General features: G+C 44.9%; 1 protein-coding gene across 4 annotated transcripts in view; it reads left to right on the forward strand.

Annotated features, from left to right (window-relative positions):
* Positions 1 to 26,909, forward strand: part of LOC135253442 (ephrin type-B receptor 1-B) — a 243,604-nt gene that overhangs the window by 176,707 nt on the left and 39,988 nt on the right. For all 4 annotated transcript variants that reach the window (XR_010329615.1, XM_064332731.1, XM_064332732.1 and 1 more), the window contains exons 6-9: positions 5,617 to 5,741; positions 18,917 to 19,079; positions 22,355 to 22,463; positions 23,449 to 23,513. Coding sequence is in view for 3 of the 4 variants with exons in the window: in XM_064332731.1 (XP_064188801.1) it covers positions 5,617 to 5,741; positions 18,917 to 19,079; positions 22,355 to 22,463; positions 23,449 to 23,513 (462 nt within the window). In the remaining variant the exon portion in view is untranslated. The remainder of the gene's footprint in view (positions 1 to 5,616; positions 5,742 to 18,916; positions 19,080 to 22,354; positions 22,464 to 23,448; positions 23,514 to 26,909) is intronic.

Raw genomic sequence — 26,909 nt, forward strand, 5'->3', positions numbered from 1 at the left:
GTGAGTGCGTGCGCGTGAGTGTGTGAGTGTTTGTGTGTGTGCGTGTGAGTGCGTGTGTGAGTGTGTGAGTGTTTGTGTGTGTGCGTGTGAGTGCGTGTGTGTGTGAGTGAGTGTGTGTGTGTGCGAGTGCGTGTGTGTTTGTGTGAGTGTGTGCGTGAGTGCGTGTGTGTGTTTGTGTGTGTGCGTGTGTGTGCGTGTATGTGTGTGTGAGTGCATGCGTCTGAGTGTGTGTGTTTGTGTGAGTGTGTGTGCGTGTGTGTGAGTGCGTGAGTATTTGTGTATGTGCGTGTGAGTGCGTGCGTGTGAGTGTGTGTGTGTTTGTGTGAGTGTGTGTGTGTGTGTGTATGTGTGAGTGCCTGAGTGTTTGTGTGTGTGCGTGTGAGTGCGTGCGCGTGAGTGTGTGAGTGTTTGTGTGTGTGCGTATGAGTGTGTGTGTGTGTGTGAGTGTGTGTGTGTGTGTGTAAAGTGGTGTGACTCATAGCACAGGGGGTGCTGCAGCTGTGCATTAGCGCAGCAGTGTGTAACTAACGCGGGACGCCATCGCTGCCTGTCAGCGGCTTCCTCTGTTCTGAACGCTGTCACCTCGTCCTCCAGATGCCTGTTTAAAACCCCCGTCACCCGCCCAAATGCAGCCTGGGAACACACTCCACAAGAGAGGAAGAGCGGGAAGCGAGAGAGCGTCCGGCGGAGAAATGTTTTGACTGATGAATTATGCAGAGTGCCTGGATTTTAAAACAGCCGATAAACGTAGCCGAGAATATGGAGACAGTAAAAACCCACTGCGCTGCTTTTAGCCCACTGAGGCAACCATGATCACTCTTTAAAGGCCTTTACGCTCTCCTGAGAATCAGTCTGCCATAAATCTCGGGAGTAGTTAACATTTTGGCCACTTGACCTCACCACATTCAACCTGAGGATGATCATTTTGGCACAGTCACCCAACATCTGTTAGTCATGCCTGCCAAAATCAATATGTAGAACACCGACAGTGTACGTTAATGGACATTAAATCACAGGTGGGCAGGAGAGGTTGCTCAAAGATTGGAGGTTTTGGGTAAGATGAATGCAGTTGTATGTCCTGGTGATAGGTGCCTGATTAAATCAGTGGGTTTCTAGCCTCCAGCAGTTTAGACTTGTATTGGTGGGGAAGGATAAAATTGCTGGTAAGTGTTTGTTCTATCGATCCTGTGTGTGTGTATGTGAATGTATGGCTGCGAGTGTATTTGTGCACCTTATCTTTTCCCTTGTCTTTCTTTTTGAAGCTTTTTTTGTTAGTTCCTGCTTCAGGCTTCATTACCAGCCTGGTATACTTTGTGAAAAAGGGAATTTTCAGTGGATGCAAGTGTGTGAAAGATAGGGAAAAAAATAAGTAATGTAATGCCATACTTACTCTAAGGCTAGGGGTTTACTGCAAACCTCTCAGTTATAGTTTTCAACTTTCTTTAAAAAGAGCTGTTTTTAGACCTGTTTTTATCCTGCTTTGGAATGCATGGCCTTTTAAGGAAGCTATCTCGTCAATGCTGCACCCCCCATCAATTTATGGGGGGCGGAGCCTACCATGTGTCTACTCCGAATGACGTGCTGTCAGCCTGTGTTTTTGACACTCCTACTGAGCACCAAAACATCCCCCTCCCTCACTGGGCAGCAGTATCACCCCAGGCCACAGTCAGAATCAGGGCTGTCACGGGATGCATCATTGTTCTAAAGACTAGTACTTTTTTGGGCCCCATGAAAAGATCGCACTCGGGGCCCCACCACCCCAGGCCATCTCATTCCTGCACAATTTCAGCACAAACCTTTGAGGCTCCCTGTCAGTCAGGGCCCTTGGAATCATGGGAACTTTTGATAGATAGACAGGCAGATGGTCAGATAGACCGACAGACAGATTTGGTCATTGCAGCAGCAGGTTCATATGGCATCATACGGCACCAGTGCTTCCACCATTTAATTTCTATTCTTTTCAGCTGTGATGAGCAGATACCGACTGCTGCAGCACACATGAATATATGTTGACTCCGCTAGGATGTGAGGTTGGATCGCTGTTTCACACCTGCAGCCAATGTTGTAATTACATCTCAACGTGAGCCTTAATTATGTTGGCGTACACGTGCATCCAAAGACGTGCTACTGTAATTATCAACCTGGTAATCTAGGTAAATGCACACTGCCTGGTAGGTTAGCTGTGGACTGGATTTTAAGTAAGGTAAATTAAAACGGAGACTGCATAACCTTCCATCCTTATGTGAACAGCAATTTTGTTTTTTGTTTGTGAAACACTTTAAAGGCATAAGGGTAGTGAACCACTCACAGTTTGAAAGGAAAATGAATTAGTATTTAAACATTAGGTGGCAAAAGGCAGTCTGTGAAACATCTGAAGAGACAGAATGACCAGAAGACGAATGGAGTAGATCATCTGTCTCTCTCTTCATCCCCGGGCTGAGGGCTGTCCTTAAGCTGTTTGTCAGTTGGGGATATCAGCAGGCCTCGAGACTGGTCCAAGAGATGCGACTCACCTAATGGGCCACTGCAAACCTTCCATATAAACACTAGCAGGTCTGAAATGGGAGGTCACCAAAACTGTTAACCCCGTTGTTTACAGTGAGTTCGGAGAAGCCAGCGACTGAACAACTGAACAGATCAGTACCGGTCATGTTGCCTTTTCTCATAAAATGCACTTTTATCAGGAGTGTCTGCTGCTCCTGCCCGGCTGGGATGTGTCCAGTTACCACAAGCCGAAGTTGGAAGTACGGTGGATGATAAATCCTATTTACTTTACACAAGACTGCGGCCCATTCAATCGTCTAAACATTTGACCCGACCATTAATGTGGAGTTTCAAACCTAAAAATAAAGATTTATTTTAAATAATGCCAGTGCTGTGGTTCTATAGCTAGCTTGAAATATGTAGTTTTTTCTAACTGTTGGGGTTGGTGTAGTGAGCCCACAGTCAGAGTGTCTCGAAGTAAACGGTTGTGGGTATGTATTTCAATACCTGTGTGTGTGTGTGTGTGTGTGTGTGTGTGTGTATACATGCGTGGATATGTACTGTGTTTCAGTACCTGTCTGTGTGTGTGCGTGTATGTGTGTGTGCGTGTGTGTTTGTATGTGTGTACGTGAAAGTGTGGATATGTATTTCAGTTCCTGTGTGTGTCTATTCCTGTGCCCCCTTGTTTGTGCTTGTGTGTGTGTGCGTGTGTGTGTATGTACACACATACACACACCCACATGAACACACACACACACCCATACGCACATGCACACACACACACACCCATACGCACATGCACACTCACACACACACACACCTCAGGGAAGCGGCATATCTTGTCACAGAGAGAGCGAGCAATGGCCCTCAGTACAGGCAGTCAAATCCAGAAGCGCTCACTGAAACAATCTCAGGCTGATGATTTCAGCACAAAGCGTAGGAAAAAGCAATTTAAAACTCCTCCGTCTGACTGGAGCAATGTGCCGGCGCCTGGCGCCCGCTACCCAGAGCCTCCCGGTAATTGATAACACCGCGTAAAGCTGGGCAGCGGTGCGTAACGGAGTCAGAAAGACGACGAGCGCAAGGTGAGATCCTCAGTCCCTCATCGTCCGCCCAGAGGACTGGCAGGGGGACCGGGGGTGGCAGGGCGGTGGCAAGGGCCTCATTGGGGACAGAGGGGTGTGTGTGTGTTTGACGTGGGGGGTTTGGGGTTTGGGGGGAAGGGTGGGGGTGGAGGGGTCTAGCTTTCAGACTTGTTCATCATCGCCGGCGATCCGCATCACTGGTGAAATAAACACAGCCGAATTGAAACAGGGCAGTCCACCGGCACGGAAACAAAATAAACCCATCGGTGGTAATCATGTGTTTATGATGTTGAATTGCTGCAGAGTGGCCCTGCCCTTCAAGCCCCCTCCCCCCCCCCCGTCCCCCCACCTCCACCACCCTCTCCTTGCGCTGCCCCAGCACACCTGTCTCAGGGTCTTTGTCTGGTTTTTTAGCAGAAGATGATCTGATAGGGAAGAGGAAGCGGGCCTGGAACTCTCCGGACACTGAGGAGGCTTAATTCAATGGGCAGCCGGGTCCATCCTAGACTACTGTTTAACAATACAGGCGTTGCGCGTGAAAACTGCTCCGAACTGAACAGTTCAAGACTATGGAGATTTGTGCTGCCTCTTCAGCTTATATACTGATCTCATAGTACTTGAACAATTGAGGCCAAAAGTTTACATACACCTAAGCTAAAGATATTCAAACACAGCTTTTCACAACTCTGCACATGTATGTCACCATACATTTCTTTTGGCAAGTCAATTAGGGCATCTACTTTGTCCACATCAGCGATAATTTTAAAACAATTGATTGGAGGCAGATTTATTTCAGCTTTAATTCACTATATCAGAATTCCAGTGGGTCAAAAGTTTACATACGCCAAGTTAACTGTCTCTTTAAACAGTCTGGAAGATTCCATAAATTGATTAAATTACTTTTTAGAAGCTTCTGATTGGCCATAATTAGGAGTTAATTGGGAGTTAATTGGCACCTTTAGAGCCACTGCCTTTTTGCCCTTGACACCATGGGAAAATCCAAGCAACTCAGCTAAGACCTCGAAAAACAAATTGTGGACCTCCACAAGTCCGGTTCCTCCTTAGGAGTAAGGAGCAAAGTGAAAGTACTGGAGTGGTCGTCACAAAGCCCTGACCTGAATCCCACAGAAAATTTGTGGACTGAACTGAAAAAGCGTGTCTGAACAAGGAGGCCCACAAACCTGACTGAGTTACACCAGTTCTGTCAGGAGGGATGGGCAAACATTCCGGCAAAGTATTGTGAGAAGCTTGTGGAAGGCTACCCCAAGCATTTGATTCAAGTTAAGCAATTATAAGGCAATGCCACCAAATATTAACAAAGTGTATGTAAATTTTTGACCCTAGTCATACTTCTGATATAGTACATAAAAGATGAAATAAATCTGCCTGTTAGCTATTATTTTGTAACTACCTCTCATGGAAATAAAGTAGATACCCTAATTGACTTAATACAGGAAATGTATGGTAACATGAAATGTGTGGAGTTGTGAAAAATTGAGTTTGAATGTCTTTAGCCTAGGTGTATGTAAGCTTTTAGCTTTTAGCATATACAGATTTTATGTAACCAGCTTGTTCCTGGTCAGGGTCAAAGAGGGGCTGGAGCCTATCTCAGCATGTTTTGGGCAAGAGGCAAGAATACTCCCTGGACAGGTCACCAATCCATCATAGGCGAGAGAAGTATCTTTCACCAGAAATGCAGCTCATGGAGAAAGATATCATGTGTAAAAAAAGAAATAAAAAGAAACCTGGAACAAGAGTCCAAATATTCAGTTTTGTCATAATTGAAGCCCAAGGATTTTCTTCCCATGAGGATTCCCAATTCACACAGGAACCGCATACAATATAATTTACCTGACAGTACAGTTTGACTGATGCTTGTACAGTGTGAAAACATCAGGTACTGGATGGGCTACGCTCCACAGGGCAGAAAAATTACTAAATTTGCCGAGGGATGAGAGCGTTTCTGAAATGACATTCGGTTCTGTCGCAGCTCAAAAACTTGTGAACTTTTGACTCAAACCTTTCTCTCTGTTCTCCCTTCCTCCAGCTCCGTCCATGGTTCCCATCATGCACCAGGTCAGCTCTACGATGAAGAGCATCACATTGTCCTGGCCTCAGCCGGACCAGCCCAATGGCATCATCCTGGACTATGAGCTTCGCTATTACGAGAAGGTGAGACACTGGAGCCGAGAACGCAGCTTAACGGAATTTTAGTTTAGGAGGTGTTGAAGTCGGTCCCCTCAGTACATCACTGGGGGTGTTTTGCTACTTTTTGTGGGTTAATTTTCACTCCAGTTTAGTTTTGTAGCTTTGATCTCCTGTGAAAATCTGTCTTTGTAACCCCAGTGGGCGTTTGACAAAATCACATAATTCCTTTGTGCTTTCAACAAGCATTTACTGTGCAGTTAAGAAAAGATGTGTACAGGGAGAGCATTTGGCATTTGGTATCTTTAAAGTAGGGGATTCTTGAAACACTGGATCATGATGAGAAGCCTAAAGTGAAGTAATTAATCTCCAGGGAAGAACATTATGGAGCTATAACCTGGATAATGTTCCCTAGGGCATATAATTTTGGGACGTACCGTCTATTTGACCTTTCCAGCCATTCTTTATCTGAGTGGTAAAAATGGTCTCCGCTGAAGCAAACCCTCAAACCCTGGCGATCGCAAATTAGCTGAAACAATGGAGGAGGCGGAGCTTACGGCATGTTTCTAATTTGAAAGTAATTGAAGGAATGATTTGATTTGCTGTCAGTCCTCTCGCAGCTGAACATGATTGGAATGACTGCATCAGATTTCACGCCACATCTGCCATGGCGCAGGGCCAGAGGATTTGCATGTCTCCCAGTAGTAATTTAGATGCATCACTGGAGAGAGGGGCAATCATGAGGGGACGAAGCCGTCAGCACTGCAATAATGATCGATACATGCATATGAATACATCATCCTTATGTTATGCATGTATGTATATATACATGTACATATAGCCCACACATGTAACACCATCTAAGGTGTTTGTTTGATTTGACATGAAGTCACTGTGATGGGCCTTATTTGCATGCAGGAGATGCTGAATCTGTGCATATAGCTCTTATTGGAGGTGTACTCCATAGGTTTGTGAAGCTAGCTGCTTCCAGCCTTGGGGGAAGGTGCGCTGTACCGTGGCTGCAGTGTTAAATGATGCATCCAAGTCGCGCAGCGGCGTGTTTGTCTCCTGCTTTTTGTCCGGAGGCAGAGGGGGTATTGCCTTCCACGGCCATCTGGAATGGATCACCTTATTGCCTGATTCATTCGGAGTGAAAAACTGTGATAAAGTGGTGGCACCTCCTGGCTCTGGTTGGTCTGTTACCATGGCAGTGGGGTGCCTGTAAGCCAGTCCACAGACACAACAGGACATCCGCTTAAAAGGTGATAGGTTTTAATTTGGGCTGGATACACCTTTCATCACATGAAATAAGATTTAAAATAAAATAAAATAAAAAAAAGTTAACACTTTACTTGACGTGTTTGTTCATAAAGCCTTCATGTGCTCAGCAATAGACATAATCTTTCCTTTACGCAAATATTCAGCATTATCACAAGCTTATAAAAACTACAATAAGGTAATGCATTTATAAGCAACATGTGAAAATTTGATATAGTCTTGTTTCTCTTATGAGAAACAGGTTTCAATAAAAAGCTAAAAATATTTAATGTGTGAACTGTATGCTTATGAAAATTATGTAGCATTTATGAATGTACAAATTCTGTAAATATACCTTCCGCTAGTAAGAAAGCCTGCCTTGTTTGAGAGTCAAATTATGCAGTAATTTGTATTCTGAGTGGTTGTACTACAGTATGAATGTCAGCCATCATTGTATGAGGTGCACTTTATGGCTTGAGGAATTATTGTTCTTCTTATCCACTGTAGAAGTGAAGCCACTGAAGCATAGGCTAGAGTACAAGTCTATATGGCTCAGCCTCAGGTGACCCTTAGGTAGACCTGTAGCCATTTAATCAGCTCCACACTGAGTCCTGGCAGAGGTCCATATTGAGATAAGCACCTGAGCTCTGTCTGCAGTCTAAAACTTTAGGTTGAATCTAATGCTGTTTATTTTTATTTTGTCTGTGATCAGCTCTTTTCTACTTTAAAAGTTTGCTGTCTCCGTTTTTAAGTTTTTGTCTTCTTAGTCTTTTTTTTGTTTAGCGGTAAGGTAATGGAAAACAACCCCGCCTGGTTGGGGGTAGAAGACAGGCGCATTCCCCATTTCCCCTAGTTGCTGTGGCTAGCGCTGAGCACGTTAGCACAAAGGCAATGGGGGGGGGGGGGGGGAGTATTGCGGGGGTACAACTCCAGTAGCACGTGCTTGTGCTGTAGCTAACTAACAGAACAGTAAATTGTTTTCCTTTCTTTTTTGGATGGAATATCTTGTGAGAAGTCAGTCATGGAGATGTGTTGGGTTGGTGCTCACAGCTCTGCTGTTTAGGATTCCCTTGAGCGCAGACATCATGGCTTTTGCTGGCTCCAACGCAATGTAAAATTCTTCCTTAATTGCTTTAGAAACGTTTGTTGAAGTGTTTTTTTTTTTCCCGCCCAACTTGATGATAACATGTGAATTGCGTTTAAACTATCGCTTCCGAGGCAGACGGGAGCCACGAGCGTGGTTGCTAGGAGACGGCCGCGTAACCGACTTGGGAGAAAAGCCTTGCTGCCCGCCAAATGCCCTGTGATTCCACACGGACAAGTTCCCTGGAGGATTCCGGCATGGTGTCCGGCCTGGTCTGGCCAATTAGGCCTAATGATTTGGCTCACTGTTGAGTGCTTCTACCGGAGAGGGGAGGGAGGGGTACCCAAAGGACCCAGCGGTACCCGAACACATCTTGCTCCCCTCTGTCAAATTTGTGAAGTCGCTGTGCTGTGTTTACAGCAAAGATCAGAGGGGGGGAGTCAGCTTAATCTTTGTTTTCAAGAACCCAGCCATTACTTTAAGTGCCGAGAGGGGCGGGTGTGGATAGGAAACATGCTCGCCGCTGATTGGCTGATTGATTTGTGATCAAACGGGGTTGTCCCTCCTGCCTGGACCAGGGCACGCTCAGCATGGGGGCCGGAAAGGAATGGTTTTCGGTCTGAAGGAGATGCATTGGCATGTTCTGGAGAGAGTGAAACCCTGGAGTGGAGCGGCAGCATGGCCTGGATTAGCTCACGCGCCGTCCCCATTGGATCGGCCGCTTTGATGCGACACTGCAGAGGCGTTTTACACACCTGCCGTGCCAGGGCCTCCTCTCACTCCAGCGTATTTGAAGTTCTCTCTGAAGAGGTGACGAAACCCCCCCCCCCCCCCACTACCAGGAACAACGTAAGAGAACAGCCCCTGTAGAGAAGAGCTGATCCTCCCAAGATTCCCTTTCAGATCCAGTCCTGCTAAATTGTAAGCAGCATCAGCAGTGCTCCCGTTGGCTTTGATCAGAGGTGTGAGACTACCTGCTGTGTCTTCAGACTCCCGCAGACAGTTAATCTTAATAAGGAAAGCAAGGTAAGCCCGGTACTGTCTGCCTGTACTGCAGAGGAATCCATAAGCATATACACAAAGAATAAAGAGACAAAGGAAAAAAAAAAAGCAGTCAAACAGATAACAAGACCAACAAAGCCTTGTTTGTTTCCGTTGCCATTTTTAGAGGATTAGTGTTCAGAAACAAGTATGTACACCACAGCGTTGATTAACGCCGCTGTTTGGTGCTTTGAAAGTCGGCCGAGCGTGATGCTCAAAGTCTCGGGTTTTCACACGGCGGACAAAAGCAGGGGTTGTCAAGATGGCGGCGCCTCCTTCCAGACGCGTGAGGGCATATGCAGCGATTCCCCAAGATGTGGGTTTGAGAGAATGGGGTGAAGGGGGTTTTTTATGAATTGTACATTATTTGTCATTTCTTTCTTCTTTGCATTATTTGAAAATGATGCCTTAGGGTTTCTTGGTCGTGCCCTTAAAGCAAAAAGTGTTGAGTTGGTCGCCGAGGACGACAGCTCAATGTATCCACTTCGGTGTCAGTCACGATGGAAGGGACTCGTTACCTTGACTGGGGGTGGGATCCACGGGGCCCTGGCTGATTCGCTGGTGGCCGAGGGTTCTGATTGGAGCAGCTGGGTGAAGAGTCATCTCCGACTGTCAGATCGCCTCTGTCCCGCAGCGTGAGCAGGTTAGAATTACCTGAGCCAAATGCACCTCCCAGGGAGGTCATAGGAGAAGCACTTCCTGCTCCAAAATACTGCACTTCTGCCAAAAGCTTAGAACTACCTGTGTTCTTCCCTTCCCTTACATCTGTTAGTAAATAGAAGTGTATAGATAGTGTGTGTGTGTGTGTGTGTGTGCTTGTGTGTGTGTGTATATGTCTGTCTCTGTGTTTGTTTTTGTATGTATGTGCATCTGTGTGTGTGTGCGGTTGTGAGAAAGAAAAGAAATCTGATCATTCCAAACCTGTGCCAAACAATACTCAGTCAGCGTTAAAGAGAAATAAATGCAGTCATAGAAAATAAATGGTGCATAAGATATTGACTGTTTGCTGAAATCTTCCCCCTGCCAAAACTGTGGGATAGTTATGTGTGTTTTTGCTCTTGATAGTCTATTATTTGATGCTGCATTTGCTTGTCATTTTACCCCTGGTTGGAATATTGATATGAAATAAAGTACCTTAAGTATAAACGGGAGGTGTAAGGTGTAGGCAGTAGAGTAGATAGCTTCATGATTTAGGGCCTGATTTCAAACAGTTAGTGGGTTTTTTGCTGAGAAGCGTAATGATTTTCTGTGTTGTGTGCTTGGAATCGGTCAATCATCAATTAAACCCAGCTTGTGTTGTAGATCAAAACTCGGCTGTGGAATGGCATTTATAGCTGTGACCAAGACCAGCGGAGACAGTAATGTGATTTTCATTTTACTGTCTTTGTTACTTTGAAGACTGTAACTGACAGCTTTGTGAATATATCACAGTCAATTATGGATTTTATGTGTTCATAGAGCTGTTATTTTAATAGAACAATTCAGGTCATCTGCCTCAGGCAATAGCAGATATGCACAGGGATTTGAACCTGCAAACATCCCGGTATGAATTTGGTCCAACTGACAAACTGCCACGGCGCGCCGGAGCCCGTAGCCCATCTGCGAGGGGACGGAAATAGCCGTCCCTGCGACAGTGCGCGGCGTCCCTGCCAGGCGGCCGTAGCGGGCCCTCGCAGGGCCGGCCGCCGCGGCCTGGCCTCGGTCTCTCGGGCTCAGAGCGGACAGCTCCGCACGTCCCAGCTAAATGCCAGGCCTTCAGCGGCCCGTCAGGGGGCGGGGGGGAGGGGTTGAGGGGGGGCTCGAGGGGGGGCTCAGTTGGCGAAAGGAGAACATCTCAGAATTGCTTATGAATAGAGAGATGAATAGAGAGATAAGGTCAGCTCGGTTCAGCCGGGCTGTCTTATCTCGCAGGCAGTGGAGAAGCGCTGGATCCCCCAGCGGGGCAGTAAACTGATAATGTCGGCAATTCCTGTCACAGCATCCCATTATGTGGGAGTGTTTCCGCCTGTAATGCACACTCTCTTGCACAAGAAGGGGCATCTTGGCACCGTGAAGTTAAATTTATTGGCCAGACAATCTCCCTTATTAGTCATACGGTCTCTGTGAAAACAAATAAGGAGCTCAGAATTCAACTCCTCTTTTACTCGCTGCAGAATTTTGCTAGGTGCTGAATCTGTTCTATCACAGTGGCAGTCATTTATAAACTGGTCTGGCTCTTACTGATTGCCTGAAATGGTATTTCTGTGCATAGCTGCGTTTTTGTGAAGAGAAACTATTGTAAATGTATAGAATTTTTGTCTTTTAGAAGAAGTGATAAACTATATCACTTCTCTATCATACTTCTATAAGGATAAACATTTATTCGTTGAGTGCTCAGAAAATGTCTGCAGCCTGGAAAGACTTTGGCAATTAGTTATTTAACACATCCATTACAATTTGATTACGCAGCTGGAAAACTCCTGGCAGAGAATCTCTGACAAATAGACAAATCTCTATTTCCAAATCGGGTGAAAACTGACCGAAGTCACTGGCCACCTCCTCGTTGCAGACTTCCCTCTGCCTCAAGGTCCCCTATTGAGCCCCCAGCAGCCAGAAGAGCGAAACGATAGTGTGCGTTTCGTCTGTCACATTTGCCAGGGTGTCACCGAGCGGGGGGTAGGAGGGTGGGGGGGTGTCTCACAGAAAGATTTTCAGATTCGATGGCACTGATCTTGGTTCCTGCCGAGATTTTTTTTTTTTTTTTTTACAATTGGGGTGTTTTTTCACCTTGCTTGCTTTTTGGGTGTTCAGGCCTGGTTTTCACCCAATTCCCTTTCCTGTTTCTTCTGTAAAGAATCTTTGTGACAGTGTCTCTCTTAAAAGGACTACACAAGTAAAGTTGAATTGAACTGAACCTTCTCTGAGCTCCCGCCTGCTCCGGAACATTCTGGAGAGAGAGAAGCCCCTTGCGGAGCCAGAACGGCAGGGGTGTGGGTGGGGGTGCAGGGGAGCAGCAGTTCAAATTGGGCTGTCCAGAGTTAAGTAGATCTGGAACAAGAGGAAGGAGGGCACCGTTGTGCAAAATGAGCACTGGGTACCGTACTGGGGTCACCCACAATAATGGATGCCATTCACCGGGATCTTGTCATCCGTGGAGAGGGGGAGAAGCAAATTAACAGCACTCAGAAGCCGGCTTGTGTCTCATCTCTTCTTCCTTCCCTTCTCCTTACTTCCCCTCGAGTCTCGGGGATAGAAGGAAATAACTTGGCCCCCATTAGCCGCGGAGAGCCGGGCCTCGCAACCGCATCTGTTTACCGCTGCCTGGCAGGGGGAAGTGTGGGCCGGCGGACCACGCACACGGCCTTCAGCGCACCGCCGCGCGCGGGGGAGAGGCGGAGGAGACATGCAGAGAAGGGCATTCCAATTTACAGCCAGCTGCGCGTCGCTGTTTTTTTTTTAACCTGCCAAAGACCTTCCAGAACCCTGCGTGGCTCACAACCCCCCCCCCCGCCCCCCCGCCATCGAGGAGGCGTGTGAACAATGCTGATGAACATAATTATCTGCACCTCTCCGTAGCCTTGCCTAGGCTTCCTGGAAAATACCAAACCAAATGTCACGCTCGTTTCGTTTTTTTTCCCCGCGATCCGTGATTCCTTTTCCTCCATACCTGGACATGTTTCGGTGTTTTCCCCTTCTCGCTCCTGTGTTTGCTCTCTTCTGTGCCCCACCCCTGCTTGGAGGTACTGTGGGATTAGTGAAGAAAAGACACTACAGACACAAGAATGAAACAACAGAGCGAGAGAAAAGTTAAAAGCTGGGTCTCTTTGTTTTTTTTTCTCTTTTCTCAGGAACTCAATGAGTGAAAGAAGACTAATGCAAAGAAAGCGAGCAATTTGAAAGGCACGATTTGCGTGCTTCATCCCGATAGTGAGTGACAGAAATGAGTCGCGCCCTTTTTGCTTCTGTGCAGACCGAAGAGGCCTAATCTGCAGGTTCCAACCGTGTTCATTTGGAAAGAAAAAAGAAGATCTTTAGTGGCGTATCAATCTTCTCCCCGCTCCTGAAATCCACCTGCTTTTGTTCCACACTGCTTTGATCTCGCCACGCTGCCAGATTTTACAGATTGCTTGCATGCCAGCGGGTCCCGCTCAAGGTTTGACTTTTCTAAGCCTCCTGGCTGTTTAGCCTGATGAATAGAACCCTCTTGCCAAAGCGAACCCTCTTCCCGACTCCGTGGAAGCACGCGTTTCTGTGAAACGGAATTAGTCTTCCGCGAGAGGAAGACGTATCTGATGACCAAGGCAGAGCGCTACTGCTTTAGCGTGAGTCCTGGACGCTCAGGCGATGGATCACTGACAGAGAAGGCAATGACAGCGATAATTAGCTCAAGACAAATACGGGCAGGTCTGCTCTGGGCTGAGGGCTGAGGTAATGGAAGAACAGATATTAATGTACATAAGGAAATTACCCTCTTTGAAATGTAAATCTGGGCTCTCTTTCAATATTTGTTTCCTCAATTTGCAAATAGCAGAGACAGGCCGTCTCCATTACCTGTCTGCTCCAATATTAAAAGTGCATACGCGTTGCTTTTGATTCCTGTCCCAGGGTATCCTGTGAGAGAGCTACTTAAGAGCTCTCCAGCCATGCCTTTCTGAGAAGCTGCTCCTGAGCCCAGTCCATTGGTCATTCTGTTCCTTGCGACTGGAACGCTGAATTGCCATTGAGTCCTGTCACAAGACGAGTCCTGGTATACATGAACTAGCAAGGATGAATATCTGGTGCTACATTACAGTGTTAATCTGCTGGGAAACTGGCAGTCCCTGTGCAGCCTCCCTTTTCTTACATTGAAATTGTTCCTTTAGTTACTAAATTACAATATATATGTATTTTTTCTACTTTTAAAAGATAAAAAACCTGCTTTGATGTAAAACCTGAATTTCTTAATATAGCAGACTCAAGACTGGCTGGGCGTGTCAGTTCTGTCATAATCATTTATGAATTCACTTTTGATTGACAGCCTGGGCCGCTCACTGACCTGGATCAGCTCTCACTCCACGTAACGTCAGTTGTTAGCTAACGTTAGCATGTTATCATGCGACCGTAATAATGGATAACGAGTACAGTAATAACAGTATTAGAAATATTGAGCCGTGTATGTATTAGCCCATCGCTTACAGTCTACAATATAGGACCCTACCGTTATAGGATAACCTACATTAGCACATAACATTATCAATTGTTTTTTTTGCGGCAGTAACGTTATAACAGTCTGGAGAATAAAATAACGTTACACTCACCGGCTAACATTAGCTATGTTTACACAAGATAAGTATAGTTAATTGCTACATTAGCTAAATTAACGATAGCCAGACAGCAAGTAAATTGGGGAGATGAGGTTAACGGTAACGTTATAGTTTGTAGGCTTGTTTCGATTAATAGCAGAACGTAATCTAACCCGAACGGATGCTAACCGCAACCAGTCCGTTCAACCGGCTTTGAACTTGGGAGCACACACTACATAAATATTCATACTGGGTGAGTGTTTTGGCCACCGCACATTGGTCAGTGCAAATCAGAAACATTTGTGACGTCACAAATTTGGTCTCAAAACCACCAATACCAAATACGCCACCAGGTGGCAATGTCGAGCATTGTATAGTTCTTAGGGAAAAAAATCAAATTCATTACATACATGTATGAAATACTTTTAAAATCAATGTGTAAGTAACCTTATAGTCTTTGGTCATAATATAAGCATTTTAAAATCATGATTTTGACTGCACAGGGTCTTTTAAATATACACAGGAACTTTTGGGCCTCTGGCTTGCTGACCACGGGACTGACTCTGCTGAGTCACATTCATCATTAACTTTTTTTGGTCAACCAAATACCTGTGCTCTTCCTCTTGTGACCCTGCAAAAAACTCTTTGCGTGATCAATTAAGCATCAGCTTGAGGTAAGGAACGCCCCCTTTTTGGAGACAAGGGGAGCCCAATTTAACAAGCTTAAACATTAACGCAGTCATCAATGGTCTATCTATCTATGTTTCATTGACCACTCCAAGGACATTGCTGGACTTTGCTGTGCTTCCCAACTCACACCTCGCTGGAGAACGGCCTGAGTTGGCCTGCCACCGTCCGTGAAATAAACCGGTTTATTTCCGTTTGACAGCTGTTTGAGGAACTCATATCTACATATTTTTTCCCCGTATCTCCCTTGCGACTTCACAGAAGAAGTTTCCAAAGTCTCTTAATGGTGCAGGAGGTGAAATTTTGTTGTGCAAAGCAGCCGATTCGGTGGGCAGGGAGATGCTGGTGAGCCACCTGCCACTGTGTGAAAGAATGCAAACTTACCGCATCCAAGGACCTGGGTTGTTTCCCTCTAACAACCTCTTGGCCCTTTTCCAACAAGCACACATATATACACACATATGCTCAAATGCACATAAACACACACATGCCCACGCACACGCACGCGAACACTCACACACACACACATGCACACACACACTCTCACATGCACGCATACACACACATACAGACACACACACACAAGCCTTTTCACCAGCTCTCATGTTTACTAGATGTCTTTTGGCTTCATTTTACGACGATTGTAATGATTATGAGGAGGATGGTCATGATTTATTTTTGTGCTTTAGACTACAGTTTAAAGCTGCATTATCTTGCAATAAATATTTGTCACACGCCAGCGTGACACCCCTGGGAGGGAGATGCAGCAGTGCTGGGGAACACCGCTGGTTGCCGCACGGAGAGAGAGAACGCGCACCCACACAAACCTGAAATTAAATGAATGGGTTCGGGCAAAAACAATAAACGAAAACAACAAGGTAGAACAACGAAGACGAAAGAAAGTAAAACGGTGCGACCACTTTCCTGTGCTGGCCCACTTTTTAGCCAGCGCCAGCTCCTCCAGCATCCCAGCTGAGGATTACTTGAGCTGTGTTGTTTAAAGAAACAAAACTGAAATTAAACGCAGCTCAAATAAAGAAACACGCTCTTGGTGTGAGCTCCCAGTCTCGGCCCCAAACTGTGGAGAGGAACACCCCTTGAACCACCTGGGCTGATTAGCTAAGGCAACCCAGGTGCATGTGTCAACACACCACCAGCTGGCGCAACCGAGACCAATCTGCTTCTCCGGCAGACCGAATGAAACAATAGTATATATAGGAAATATTGTATATTTTCTCTGGGAAATATGTTTTTTTTTATTGTTTCCCTGCATTAATATACTACATGGCCTGTCTTGAGTTGCAAATCTCTGGTCCCATTAGTATTCAAAGTGTTCCAGTCCTAAAACTGATGAGCTAGCAGGCCCCACTGTAATGATATATCACTCCAGTTATAACCAGTGGGGTTTTTCCCTCATTGCTTGTGCATGTAACTTCAGTTTTTTGTTTTTAAAAATGCACCATGAGCATCATTTTTCTTAAAGGGAGTGGTTGCGCTGCTGAGCCATCTTTGCAGTTACATCACTGACTAGCGAGCCGTTTTCTACTGGAAATTTGTGTAGGCTTGCTGCACTGCGGATGCCCTGGTAGGCAGCCATCTCAGCCTGATAGCATGTGCATGCTTGTGTTTGGACAATTGGGGGGCGGGCTGTTTTTTTAACCTAATGCAGATAGGTCTGAGCAATATGAGGGTGTAACTGCAGCTACTTCAGATGGGAGATCTTATATATGTGATGTTACTGCAGGGTTGTATTTACATCGGGGCTAGCATAGCTTGCTGGCTTTGACTTGCCTGTGAACAAGAGAACTACAGAGACTTCATGTGTTATCTAGTTTCGGTCTCGCCTTAGAGATGTTGGAAAAGACAAAAAAAAAAGAAAACTGTTTTTTTTAAGGGGTACATAAAATCCACTCTTGTGTGCCACAAAATCCAAAATGCTGTGAAAGTTTTGTGGGGGATCTGTGTGTCTAAAATGTGAAAAACTTAAGGGACAGTTGAGATGCCTGGCTTATGTGTTGACTGTAAGAACATTCATCTTTGTCACAGTCCAATAATACCTAATATTGTTTTTTCTCTCTTTCCCTCTCACCATGTGGGCTGTGACCACTTTCCTGATAGATTTTTTCTGTACTCTGTCTGTTCATTATTTTGTGCATCAGAAATTCAGACTGTTACATTTGGCCAGGAAAATGGAAAGGACATCGTCCCCTCCTTTCTCCATCCATCTCTCTTTCTCCCTCCCCCTCTCTCTCAATCACTCCCTCTCTCTCCTTCCTCTCTCTTTCTTTCTTCCTCCTCCATCTCTCTTTCTTCCCCCTCTCTCCCTCCTTCTCTCTCTCTTTGTCCCTCCCACCTCCCTCTCTATGCTCTTCTGCCTGTGCAGTGAGATGGCATGGATGATTGGGTGTGCCCTCCCAGAATTCCCTGCATGGAAAAGAGATTGATCGATTCAGGGAGTGTGTACGCATACAGACGGTTAAGCACGTGTACTTTTCCACAAATGTCCACAGCCTTGCACTTTTGCATTCACATATATACACAGATACCTACAGGCTCATTCATGAAATCTGTATTTTGAGGAAAGGAGTTAAACCAATGGTTAGGATGTTATTAAATTAAATATCAACAGTGCAGTACTGCCATTTCTTTGGCAATTAACTAAGTGTTGACTGGACCTGCAAGGAAATCTTTCCGTATTTAGAGCTAATAGCAGGCCAAACCTTTGGAGGTGCAGCCGTGATCTTGATATTTTTCATTTATCTCATTAGAAAAAAAAGCAAGCCAATTCACATTTTCATAAACGTTTCTTGTGCTTTACTGAAATTAATAAAAAGCCCGAGGCAGGTCTGCTTTTCCTTACATGGCAATAACCACATCCTTGGCGAAAAAAAAACAAAGCAAATTTTGTAATTAGCGTCAGGAGCACTTCAGAAACCACAAAATCAAGGGCAATCAACACTCGTTCTCCCCCTCGCTAATTACCCGCAGGCTCAGGCGTAGAACCTCGGAACTTCATCATCCGTCTCATGCAAACGGAAGTTCCTCACCTTGCCTCTCTCCTGCCATTTGGAGCACACCTGAAGCGTTTTGCGTGACGTCCGCGTTTCCCTTGCAGAGTGCCTGAGGAGATGTTCATATTTTCTGAAGGTGTAAGAGCTTGAGAGGGCAGTGACTCTCACACGTAGAGCCCAGTGATGGTGGAGCGGAACGGAGAAATTCCTTGCCCAAAGCAGGGGGTACAGATCGTGTCTAAGGTCTCATCTACTGGGCTCTCTCTGTTCATCTCCAAAAAAAAAATTCATGGGGAGCACCTCTTCCACTAAACCTTGGAAAGCACACAGCCAGAACCAAATGGTGCAACCTTTTTGTGTTGCTTCTAATACAGTAACATGATGCCATGGTTTTTGTGTTGTGGTAATAATGTGAGGTCCTTACTGCATGTCCCAAATGCACATGCAATACATGACTAAGAGGTACTAGCATGTTGTGTTGAAAGTCTCTCCCTTTTTCCCTCCATCTGTCTCTTTGTTTCTGTGTTTTTGTCCCTCTCTCCCTCTCGCTCTCTCTCTCCGTCTCTGACGCTCACACTCTCTCTCTCGCTCGCTCTTCCTCACTTTCTCTCACTTTCTCTATCTCTCACTCTCTCTCACTCTCACGCTCTCTCTATCTCTGTCTCTATCGCTCTTGCTCTCTCTCTCGCTGTATGCCTGTGCTGGTGCATGGGTTTGTTTTTTTGGGTTGTTTTATATATTTGAAGTCCTGTGTTTTTTTGTGTTGGAACAATGCCTCAATAAAAGGCGTTTTAAAAATCAGAAAATTTCTCTCTCTCTCTCTCTCTCTCTCTCTCTCTCTCTCCCCCCTTTCTCACGCAGGACCACACAGAGTTTAACTCCTCCATAGTCAGGAGCCAGACGAACACGGCCCGCTTGGAGGGCCTGAGGCCGGGCACAGTGTACGTGGTGCAGGTCCGCGCCAGGACCGTCGCTGGCTTCGGCAGATACAGCGGGAAGATGTGCTTTCAGACTCTGACAGATGGTAAGGAGGCGTAAGCCAGGAGACGTGTGATGGGGGGGTCAGGGAATTGCATGGGGAGTGCAGGTGGGGTTATATTGGTGGTGGAAGTGGAGGGGGTGGCACAAATAATGAAAATGGACGCTGTCCTCGATGCACAGCGCTTGGCTAATTGGCTTCCGTTGGGCCCCGATGTGACCTGAGAGCTATCCCAGAATTCTTTGCAGTGATTACTAGTTAATGTGATTAATTATCAGCTGGTGGGGCTGGGGCTGCCACTGCCTGTTTCAACACCTGCTACATGACCATCATCTATGGCAGCGCATGTGATGAGCTCCTGCTATGCATTCTTTTTTAATGAAAGCGTATTTTATTTTATTTTTATTCTTGACCTCACAGATGTTCTTACGACCTCCTCCTTAAGCATGATACATTCTTGAAAGCGAGATATATTTCTACAAACATTACTTACTGTCTTTGTAAAAAGTCTTATTAGCTTCCCCAGATCCAATTAATTTTTGTTTCCTTAAAGATTATAGATCACTTCTGTGTAAAAAAAGTAGACGTTATATATTTATATATAAACATCATATGTATCATATAGTATATCATGAAAAGGGCTGTAATTCCTGCATGGATCGCTGGATATGGATGTAAATTTAAAGCTGTCAGGCATTTTGCCCTGCATTTTAATCCAATGTGCTGGAGTACAGAGCCCAAGCAACAGAAATTGTCACTGTCCAAATACTTGTATACTTGCAGACTGCATTAGGATGTGCATATATATATATATATATATATATAGTGTGTATATATATATACTATATTTCGTAGGACTCATAACTGGCACCGGAGTGAAGATCATAGAAGGGGCCTCTTAAGTGCCGGTTGCCATGGCGACGTTAGGCCCGGTCCTGCTTGTGCATATTTTGTGGCCCGGGCGTGTGTGTTTTCACATGGTCTCCATCATGGCTGTGTTTGCGCTGAGGGCTCGGTGGTGATTAGTGCGACGAGGGGAGCATCCTGCTCATGTCTGGTGGATGTGCAGCTGAATGGCTGTAAAAACAGAGTGCTTTTTATCATCATGGCCCTTTGTGGCCCAGTTACTCTGAGATCCCCTGCACCCCTATTGCCCGTGTGCTGTTCAGGGAGGTCCCTGCCAGGACTCGCGTGAGTAAAAGTACAATGATAATCACCGAGGGGAATGAAAATTTTTAAACATGATTAGTCATGGGGTGCACCAACCGTGGCCTCTTGCACCACATTCCTTGGAAAAAGCGATGATGATGATGATGAGCTTCTTCCTCAAATAGGTGGCCTTATCCAGGTGGTTGATACAAGTGGTAGGCAAGTATGCATGCATGGCGAAAATATGAAAATGCATGGCAATTTTATGTCATAACGAACAGCATGCCAAATATAGATACAGATTTGCCCCAATAGCAGACAGCGGTCTGCCAGTGTAGCTGGTGCAGCACCAGCACACAGCCACAGTTCCAAAGTGAGGAGAGGAAGAGGATTTTCACTGTTTCCATCTGATAACAGGGTCCTTCCCCATTGTCCTCTCAAAGTTCAGTAAGATAGTTTAAAATCTATGCAACCAGTGGAGATTGACAGCCGTGCTGGATAGTTAAGATTGAAAATATGTCTTCTGCCTTCCCATGATGCAACTCAGGACCAGCTGTTACCTCCCCTGCCTCTGCTTGTTTGGGTAGTACAGGTGAGGCTAATTGTTTAATTGTTTGATTGCCTCCACCTACCTGTGGCCCAATATAAGACCTGTGGTAGAAGGCTGAGAGGATCTTCTTTGGGGCTGTGTGTGGTTTGTGTTTTGTGGTTTTTGTGGAGATCTTTTTGTTTTGTGTACTTTGTAGGGTTTTTGTTTGTTGTAGTTTGCGTGTTAGTTTGTAATTTATATTAATAAATGTCGGGGTTTTGTTTTTATATCGCTTTCTGGATTGTTTTTTGGTGCATTTGGACTTGTTTGCTGCGGCCCTTCGAGCCGGCCGTAACACCAGTGTAGTGAGAGAGGGAGACGCACAGAAGTATAGAATAACTTGTCTACTAAAAGTCACTGGGTTTGGATACGGGTTGCACTGTCACCTGACAGCAGGAAGGTCCTGGGTCCAAATCCTGGCCGGGGCCTTTCTGTGTGGAGTTTACATGTTCTCCCCGTGTCCGTGCGGGTTTCCTCCGGGTACTCTAGTTTCCTCCCACAGTCCAAAGACATGCAGGTGTAAGTTAACTGGAGCGTCTAAATTGACCCTAGGTATGAATGTGTGAGTGAATGATGTGTGTGCCCTGCGATGGACTGGCCACCTGTGCAAGATTCCTATTCCTGCTTCTCGCCCAGTGCATGCTGGGATAAGCTCCAGCACCCCTTGCGATCCTGGCCAGGAATAAGCAGGTATAGATAATGAATGGATGGATATTTTATTAAAGAGAACGTGAAATGTATGTAGTTTCTCATGCATCTCATACACTATACATATGCATGAACACATTTGTATTAGTTATGAAAAACAGAAACAGACTGTAATTACCACTCTTTCCCTGCCCTCACAATAAATTATGGTTGATAATCAAGATCCTCTTTTAGAAAGTAGTGTTATCTCTAGAAGTCTTGGCACATAGAACATTTGAGAGACGAGATCCCTTCACTGTTTCCAGTATAATTAATTAATGGAAATGTTCATGTTTGCTTTTGTGAAGCCTGGAGATTTGATTTGCATCCTCACACTTCAGAATGGTTGACTCATCGGCTTCATTAAAGTTTCACGTTCGAGTGTAAACTTTAGAACTGTTCCAGTGCTCAGCACGGTACTGGTGTTGTCTGGAAGGTTCTGCGTTCCCTATGCAAACACAATAAGAACTGGTGGCAAGTGGCTGTAGTTGCCATTTGTTTTAGTTTAGTAATGCTAAGTTTTCTGTGGGTTTTTGGACTTCTTTTGGAATTAAAAAATCAATAGTTTCTCAGCTGTTGAGTGCTGTGTTTATGTTTTCAATGCAGCATGGCTTAAGGTAGTGCTGTCTAAACTGTTTCACCTAAAAGTACACCTATTCTCCCCATTCCTCCCTCCCTCTCGCTCCCTCAACTGTTGCTTCCCCATCTTTGTTTATTCCATAATTGTTTCACTTTCTTCCTCTCTGACGTTTTCTTCCCTTCTCCTCCTTTGCTCTCCTGATTTTTACTCTTTTCTGCCTCCCCCACCTCCTCTCCTCTCCTTTCTCTCTCCTCCTTGTTTTCTCTTTTTCTGTTCTCGTCTCTCTTGATCCCTCCTCCTTCTGCTCTGATGCAGATGACTACAAGTCGGAGCTTCGAGAGCAGCTGCCGCTGATCGCTGGCTCAGCCGCGGCCGGTGTGGTCTTTGTAGTGTCCCTGGTGGCCATTTCAATCGTATGCAGCAGGTAAAGGCTCCAGACCAACCCAGAAATCACACACACTCTCACACAAACACACACACATTAACGCATGTACGTACGCACACACATGCACGCACATACACGCACATACACACAATACACACACACGCATGCACGCACACGCATACATTAATGCACGCACGTACACACACCTGCACGCACGCATGCACACTCACAAGCATGCACGCACACATGCATGCACATGCACACACACACATGCACGCATGCACACACAGACACACACCCAGACACAAACACACACACACAAACACTTGTGCACTGCACTCTGACTCCTCACCACAGCAGTTATGCACTCCCAGTGGCGCAGCAATACACCACCAATATAACAGAGCCTTACACAACATATTATGACAAAGCATAATTTACTGTGCTTCAGCGTACCCTAAATCACAGCACCCATGTATTTACTGAGACACCCAACCATATCTCACTCTGACATGCAGCGACTTGCTGTTCTTTACCATACCATAAGGAACAGCAGTTAAGCACTTCCCAAGACACACTCATGCACTGCACTTCAACACACTCTTGCTCCTGTGTCACACACCTTAACGTACCGTTCACTACACACACAACATGACATTATAAGGCACCTCTGTCTGACATGCCATTACCTTCTGCCACAGCTCATTTACACCTTCCGGCCACACACACACACACACACACACACACATCAATTTAAATATACTGTCCATGCAGGATATAAGATCTACCATCCTGTAGGTTTTCATTTCAACCCTAACAAAGCACGCCTCATTCAACAGCTAGAGAGCTCATTGAGCTGCTGATTAGTAGAATGAGGTGTGAAAACCTACAGGACAGTGCCCAGGAACAAGGTTGGGAACCACTGATGTAAATGAACTGCAGGCTGTAGTGTAACACACTGTGTTATGTGGGGGTCTGTGTGTCATCATATTGAGGGTCTGTCTCTTTCTTGGGCTTCCTGCAGGAAAAGAGCTTACATAAAGGAAACTGTGTACAGTGACAAGCTGCAGCACTATAGCACTGGTCGAGGTGAGTTTGGCTAACCCCCGCGTTACCCTCAACGACCCCCTCCCCCCCAGTCTCCCTCCACTGGTGCAGTCCTCTCATGCAACAATGCAGTTTCTCTTTCAGGTTTACCTCACAACTTCTTCCACAGGCAACAGCCCCCCCCCCCTCCCCCACACCCCCCCTTCCATTAGCACCGCCTCCGTGTCTGCGAGAAGCAGAGCTGTCGTTTGGGATCTGTGGTCACATTTGAAACGAGGCTGATTGACACGTTTCAGCCGTAGCGACGAAGTGCTGGTAGAAAAGGCGCAGGCTCACTGACAGCTGGGAGGCGGGTCCTGTCCTGTCCTAACTCCCACTAATCCAGCCGGAAGAGGAGAAGGGGCCCTCTCTCTATGGTTTCAGACAGAATATACTGCAGCCTCTCTTAACCTCTTAGCGCACAGCCCCTAGTGGTGGGCACGTCCGCGTGCCTAGATTACTAAAGTCAAACATTCGGTGCTACTGCAACCAACGTGTCAGATGAAAACAGAAACGCGTTGTTTCAGTTTCATTAGTAGACGATACATAACTATGCCGAAAACGGAGTTTCGCAGCCCCACCATTGTCGCTCCGGTCGTTCATTTAACACGCACCCCCTCCCTGCAGTCTCATCTGAAAAACACCCCCCACCCTTGACATAATGGACAATATTGTCTATCCTGGCATTAATAAAAATATTCTTTCACCACTAAAAAATCGTATTCCGTCATAGCAACAAGATAAACCCGGCAATAGCCGTAAGATATGCCTATACAGCAGTGAAAACGCTGCTCACTGAATAACGAAATAAACGAGAAAAAGTTTTAAAAAGGATACCATGTCATTCTACAGTCAATATCTGGGACTAAATATTGAATAAATATAAAAGCTTACTGTTGGTTTTACGTGTAGAGATGTCCCTTTTGAGACTGCGTGGTCATATATTGTCTTGGACAATCCGTTTGGGAAATATAGGCGCGTCTGTGACGCCTGGGTATCTTCCAAAATAGCTGTGCGTAACACCACACCTGTTGTTTACGGCGTCGTCGCCCTTTTTAGTACAGTCTGACTTGATTGACAATTCATTTATTCAGTAGGCGAGAGTATAAGCTTTCTAACGATGTATAACATGTCTAATTCTGCTTTTGGAATAGCGTTTTATAGGTCAGCGTAACAGAAAATATTCTTAGCATCATATTCACTTACGCATTCACCCTGTTAGCAGACAAATACGATGCACCTAACGAAACGTGTTCAAGGATATTTCGTAATTTCTTGGAAAATACTATTATTATTGACGACTTCTGAACATAGCTAAGCCATATGTTTGCTGATAGACCTAGCTGACATCGTTTTCTGGAGCAAAACAGAAGCGAATAGAACAATATCATTGATACTAGGGAGGGCAAAACGAAGCTTTAGAATGTCGCCAGCAGTGTATGCGCGTGAGCTTGACAATACATTTCTCACAGAAAAGGTCATTTGTTACCTTTTTTTAGTTCATTACAGTGGTGATAGAAGTTACTGGAATTAAGTGGTACTGTGCTGTTAGCCTTTATTGATCGCTGTACAAGGTTAATGTGAAGTACCTAGCACAATCTGACAGTACTAACCCATAAAAATATACTTTGAATGGTACTTGGTCAATCGAAAGGTAAATGTGAAAAACATTCGATTATAGTCAGCGGCACCGAAATTTTCTGTCACACCCTCGATAAACAGCAAAAGTCCCAGTAGAAGACTGAATTAAATCTTTAAAAGTTATATATTTTCTGAAAGCTTATCGATTCCGCTTGGCCGTAGTGAGTGAAACTAGGCGATCTGAGCATATAGTCGCTATGTAAATTACGTCAGAACGATTCAGCCTTGTTGTTTGCTACCTAAACTTCACAGCACACTCAAATCCCTTAGCATGCTTGTAGCATGAAGTGTCTACTTTCAAAATCCATTTTAACCATTCACAAATGACTTGGGACTTTGAAGTTATAAGTCGGGATGTATCAAGTGTCCAGTGAAAATACTGACCTGGCTCTCAGTCAGAATTCTGAGAGAACCAACTGCCATAAATGACCGCGTAAAATCAACCAGTAAGAGTTATTATGATGTCACTCGTTCAGAACCCCATAAATGTAAACAGTCAAATGTTCAGTGAAATCTATCGGTTTTCGGTGCCGTCGGAGTCCCGATCTTATCATTGATGGAATTTTGGGAAAGTGCGAGCTAAAAGGCCACAAAACAGCCAATATATCACATTAATATTCCATATATGTACGATCGCTGTTCACAATACGTTAATTTAAGGCTAAACTGGTATTTTAATCACAATACTTATGCTAATTTCCGGAAATACATTTTTCAATTGTCCTCCCTATTGATACTGTCTCTGTCTCTATCTACTGAACATAGAGGCGATTTCATCATTGCTATGTAAGTATTACCGTTCAAAATATTTTGGTTATATACGTTATTTTTGAAATTGAGTATCTTTAAATAGGTTAGTGGTGTTATATAATGTAAATATTTCACACTGTAATGTAAGCGTTAGACGGAAGTGTAATCGTTTTTGTGAAGCATGCAACAGTGATGACGTCAGAGCTGGAACATTTCCAAAACATGGTGGACGGGTGAAAATTGTTTTCATGTTGTCTCATCCCCATACAAGAAAACATACGAGAGTACAGAGTATAGAAATACACACGAGTTAATTATTACACATTTAGGTACTGTACCGCATTGTGTGACAATGTTTTTGCATTATTTTTTTAATCTGATAGCAATGTTTCATCTTAAACCCCCATAAGGGGCTCATTTATATGCTTTATAATGGACAAAAAGCATTTTATTCAATTTTGGAGAGATTTTGGATATGTTTCTGGACACCTAGCTATTTTAGACTACTGTACTGACTGAAAGCTTGTAATTCCCATTTGAAAATTATGCAACAGTGATTTTCTTGAGTCAAAACAGTTGATTTGTAGTGAAATACATGGATATGTTATGATTTACAGCAATGCATAATTTAGACATTTTGGATAGATTTGGAGATGCTGGGTACACTGCTTAGTTTTTGCTTCATACATCTATAGTAGTTCTACATATGCACCCTTAGATTTTATGAACTTGTGGTCAAGAAGTTTTTGACCTAGCACATGTATAGTTTAACCTCCTGCATATATTCAATCTCGCAGTATTTCATCGCAAACTTAAAAAGTGCTAATTTATTTTGGATTTTTTGTCAAAACAATTGCATTTGTGGCACTTTATTTCTTCCAAAATTATGAATATAAACTAATCTGTGTTAGTATTGTAAATTGTACAAATGTCTTGCTTCATTTAAGCCATTTTTCAAGTCTCTGTGGTGTTCACATCTGGAGTTATAAAGCTTTAAATAGGGTACCC

This window comes from Anguilla rostrata, chromosome 4 (genome assembly GCF_018555375.3).
Source record: "Anguilla rostrata isolate EN2019 chromosome 4, ASM1855537v3, whole genome shotgun sequence".
NCBI classification, from domain to species: domain Eukaryota; kingdom Metazoa; phylum Chordata; class Actinopteri; order Anguilliformes; family Anguillidae; genus Anguilla; species Anguilla rostrata.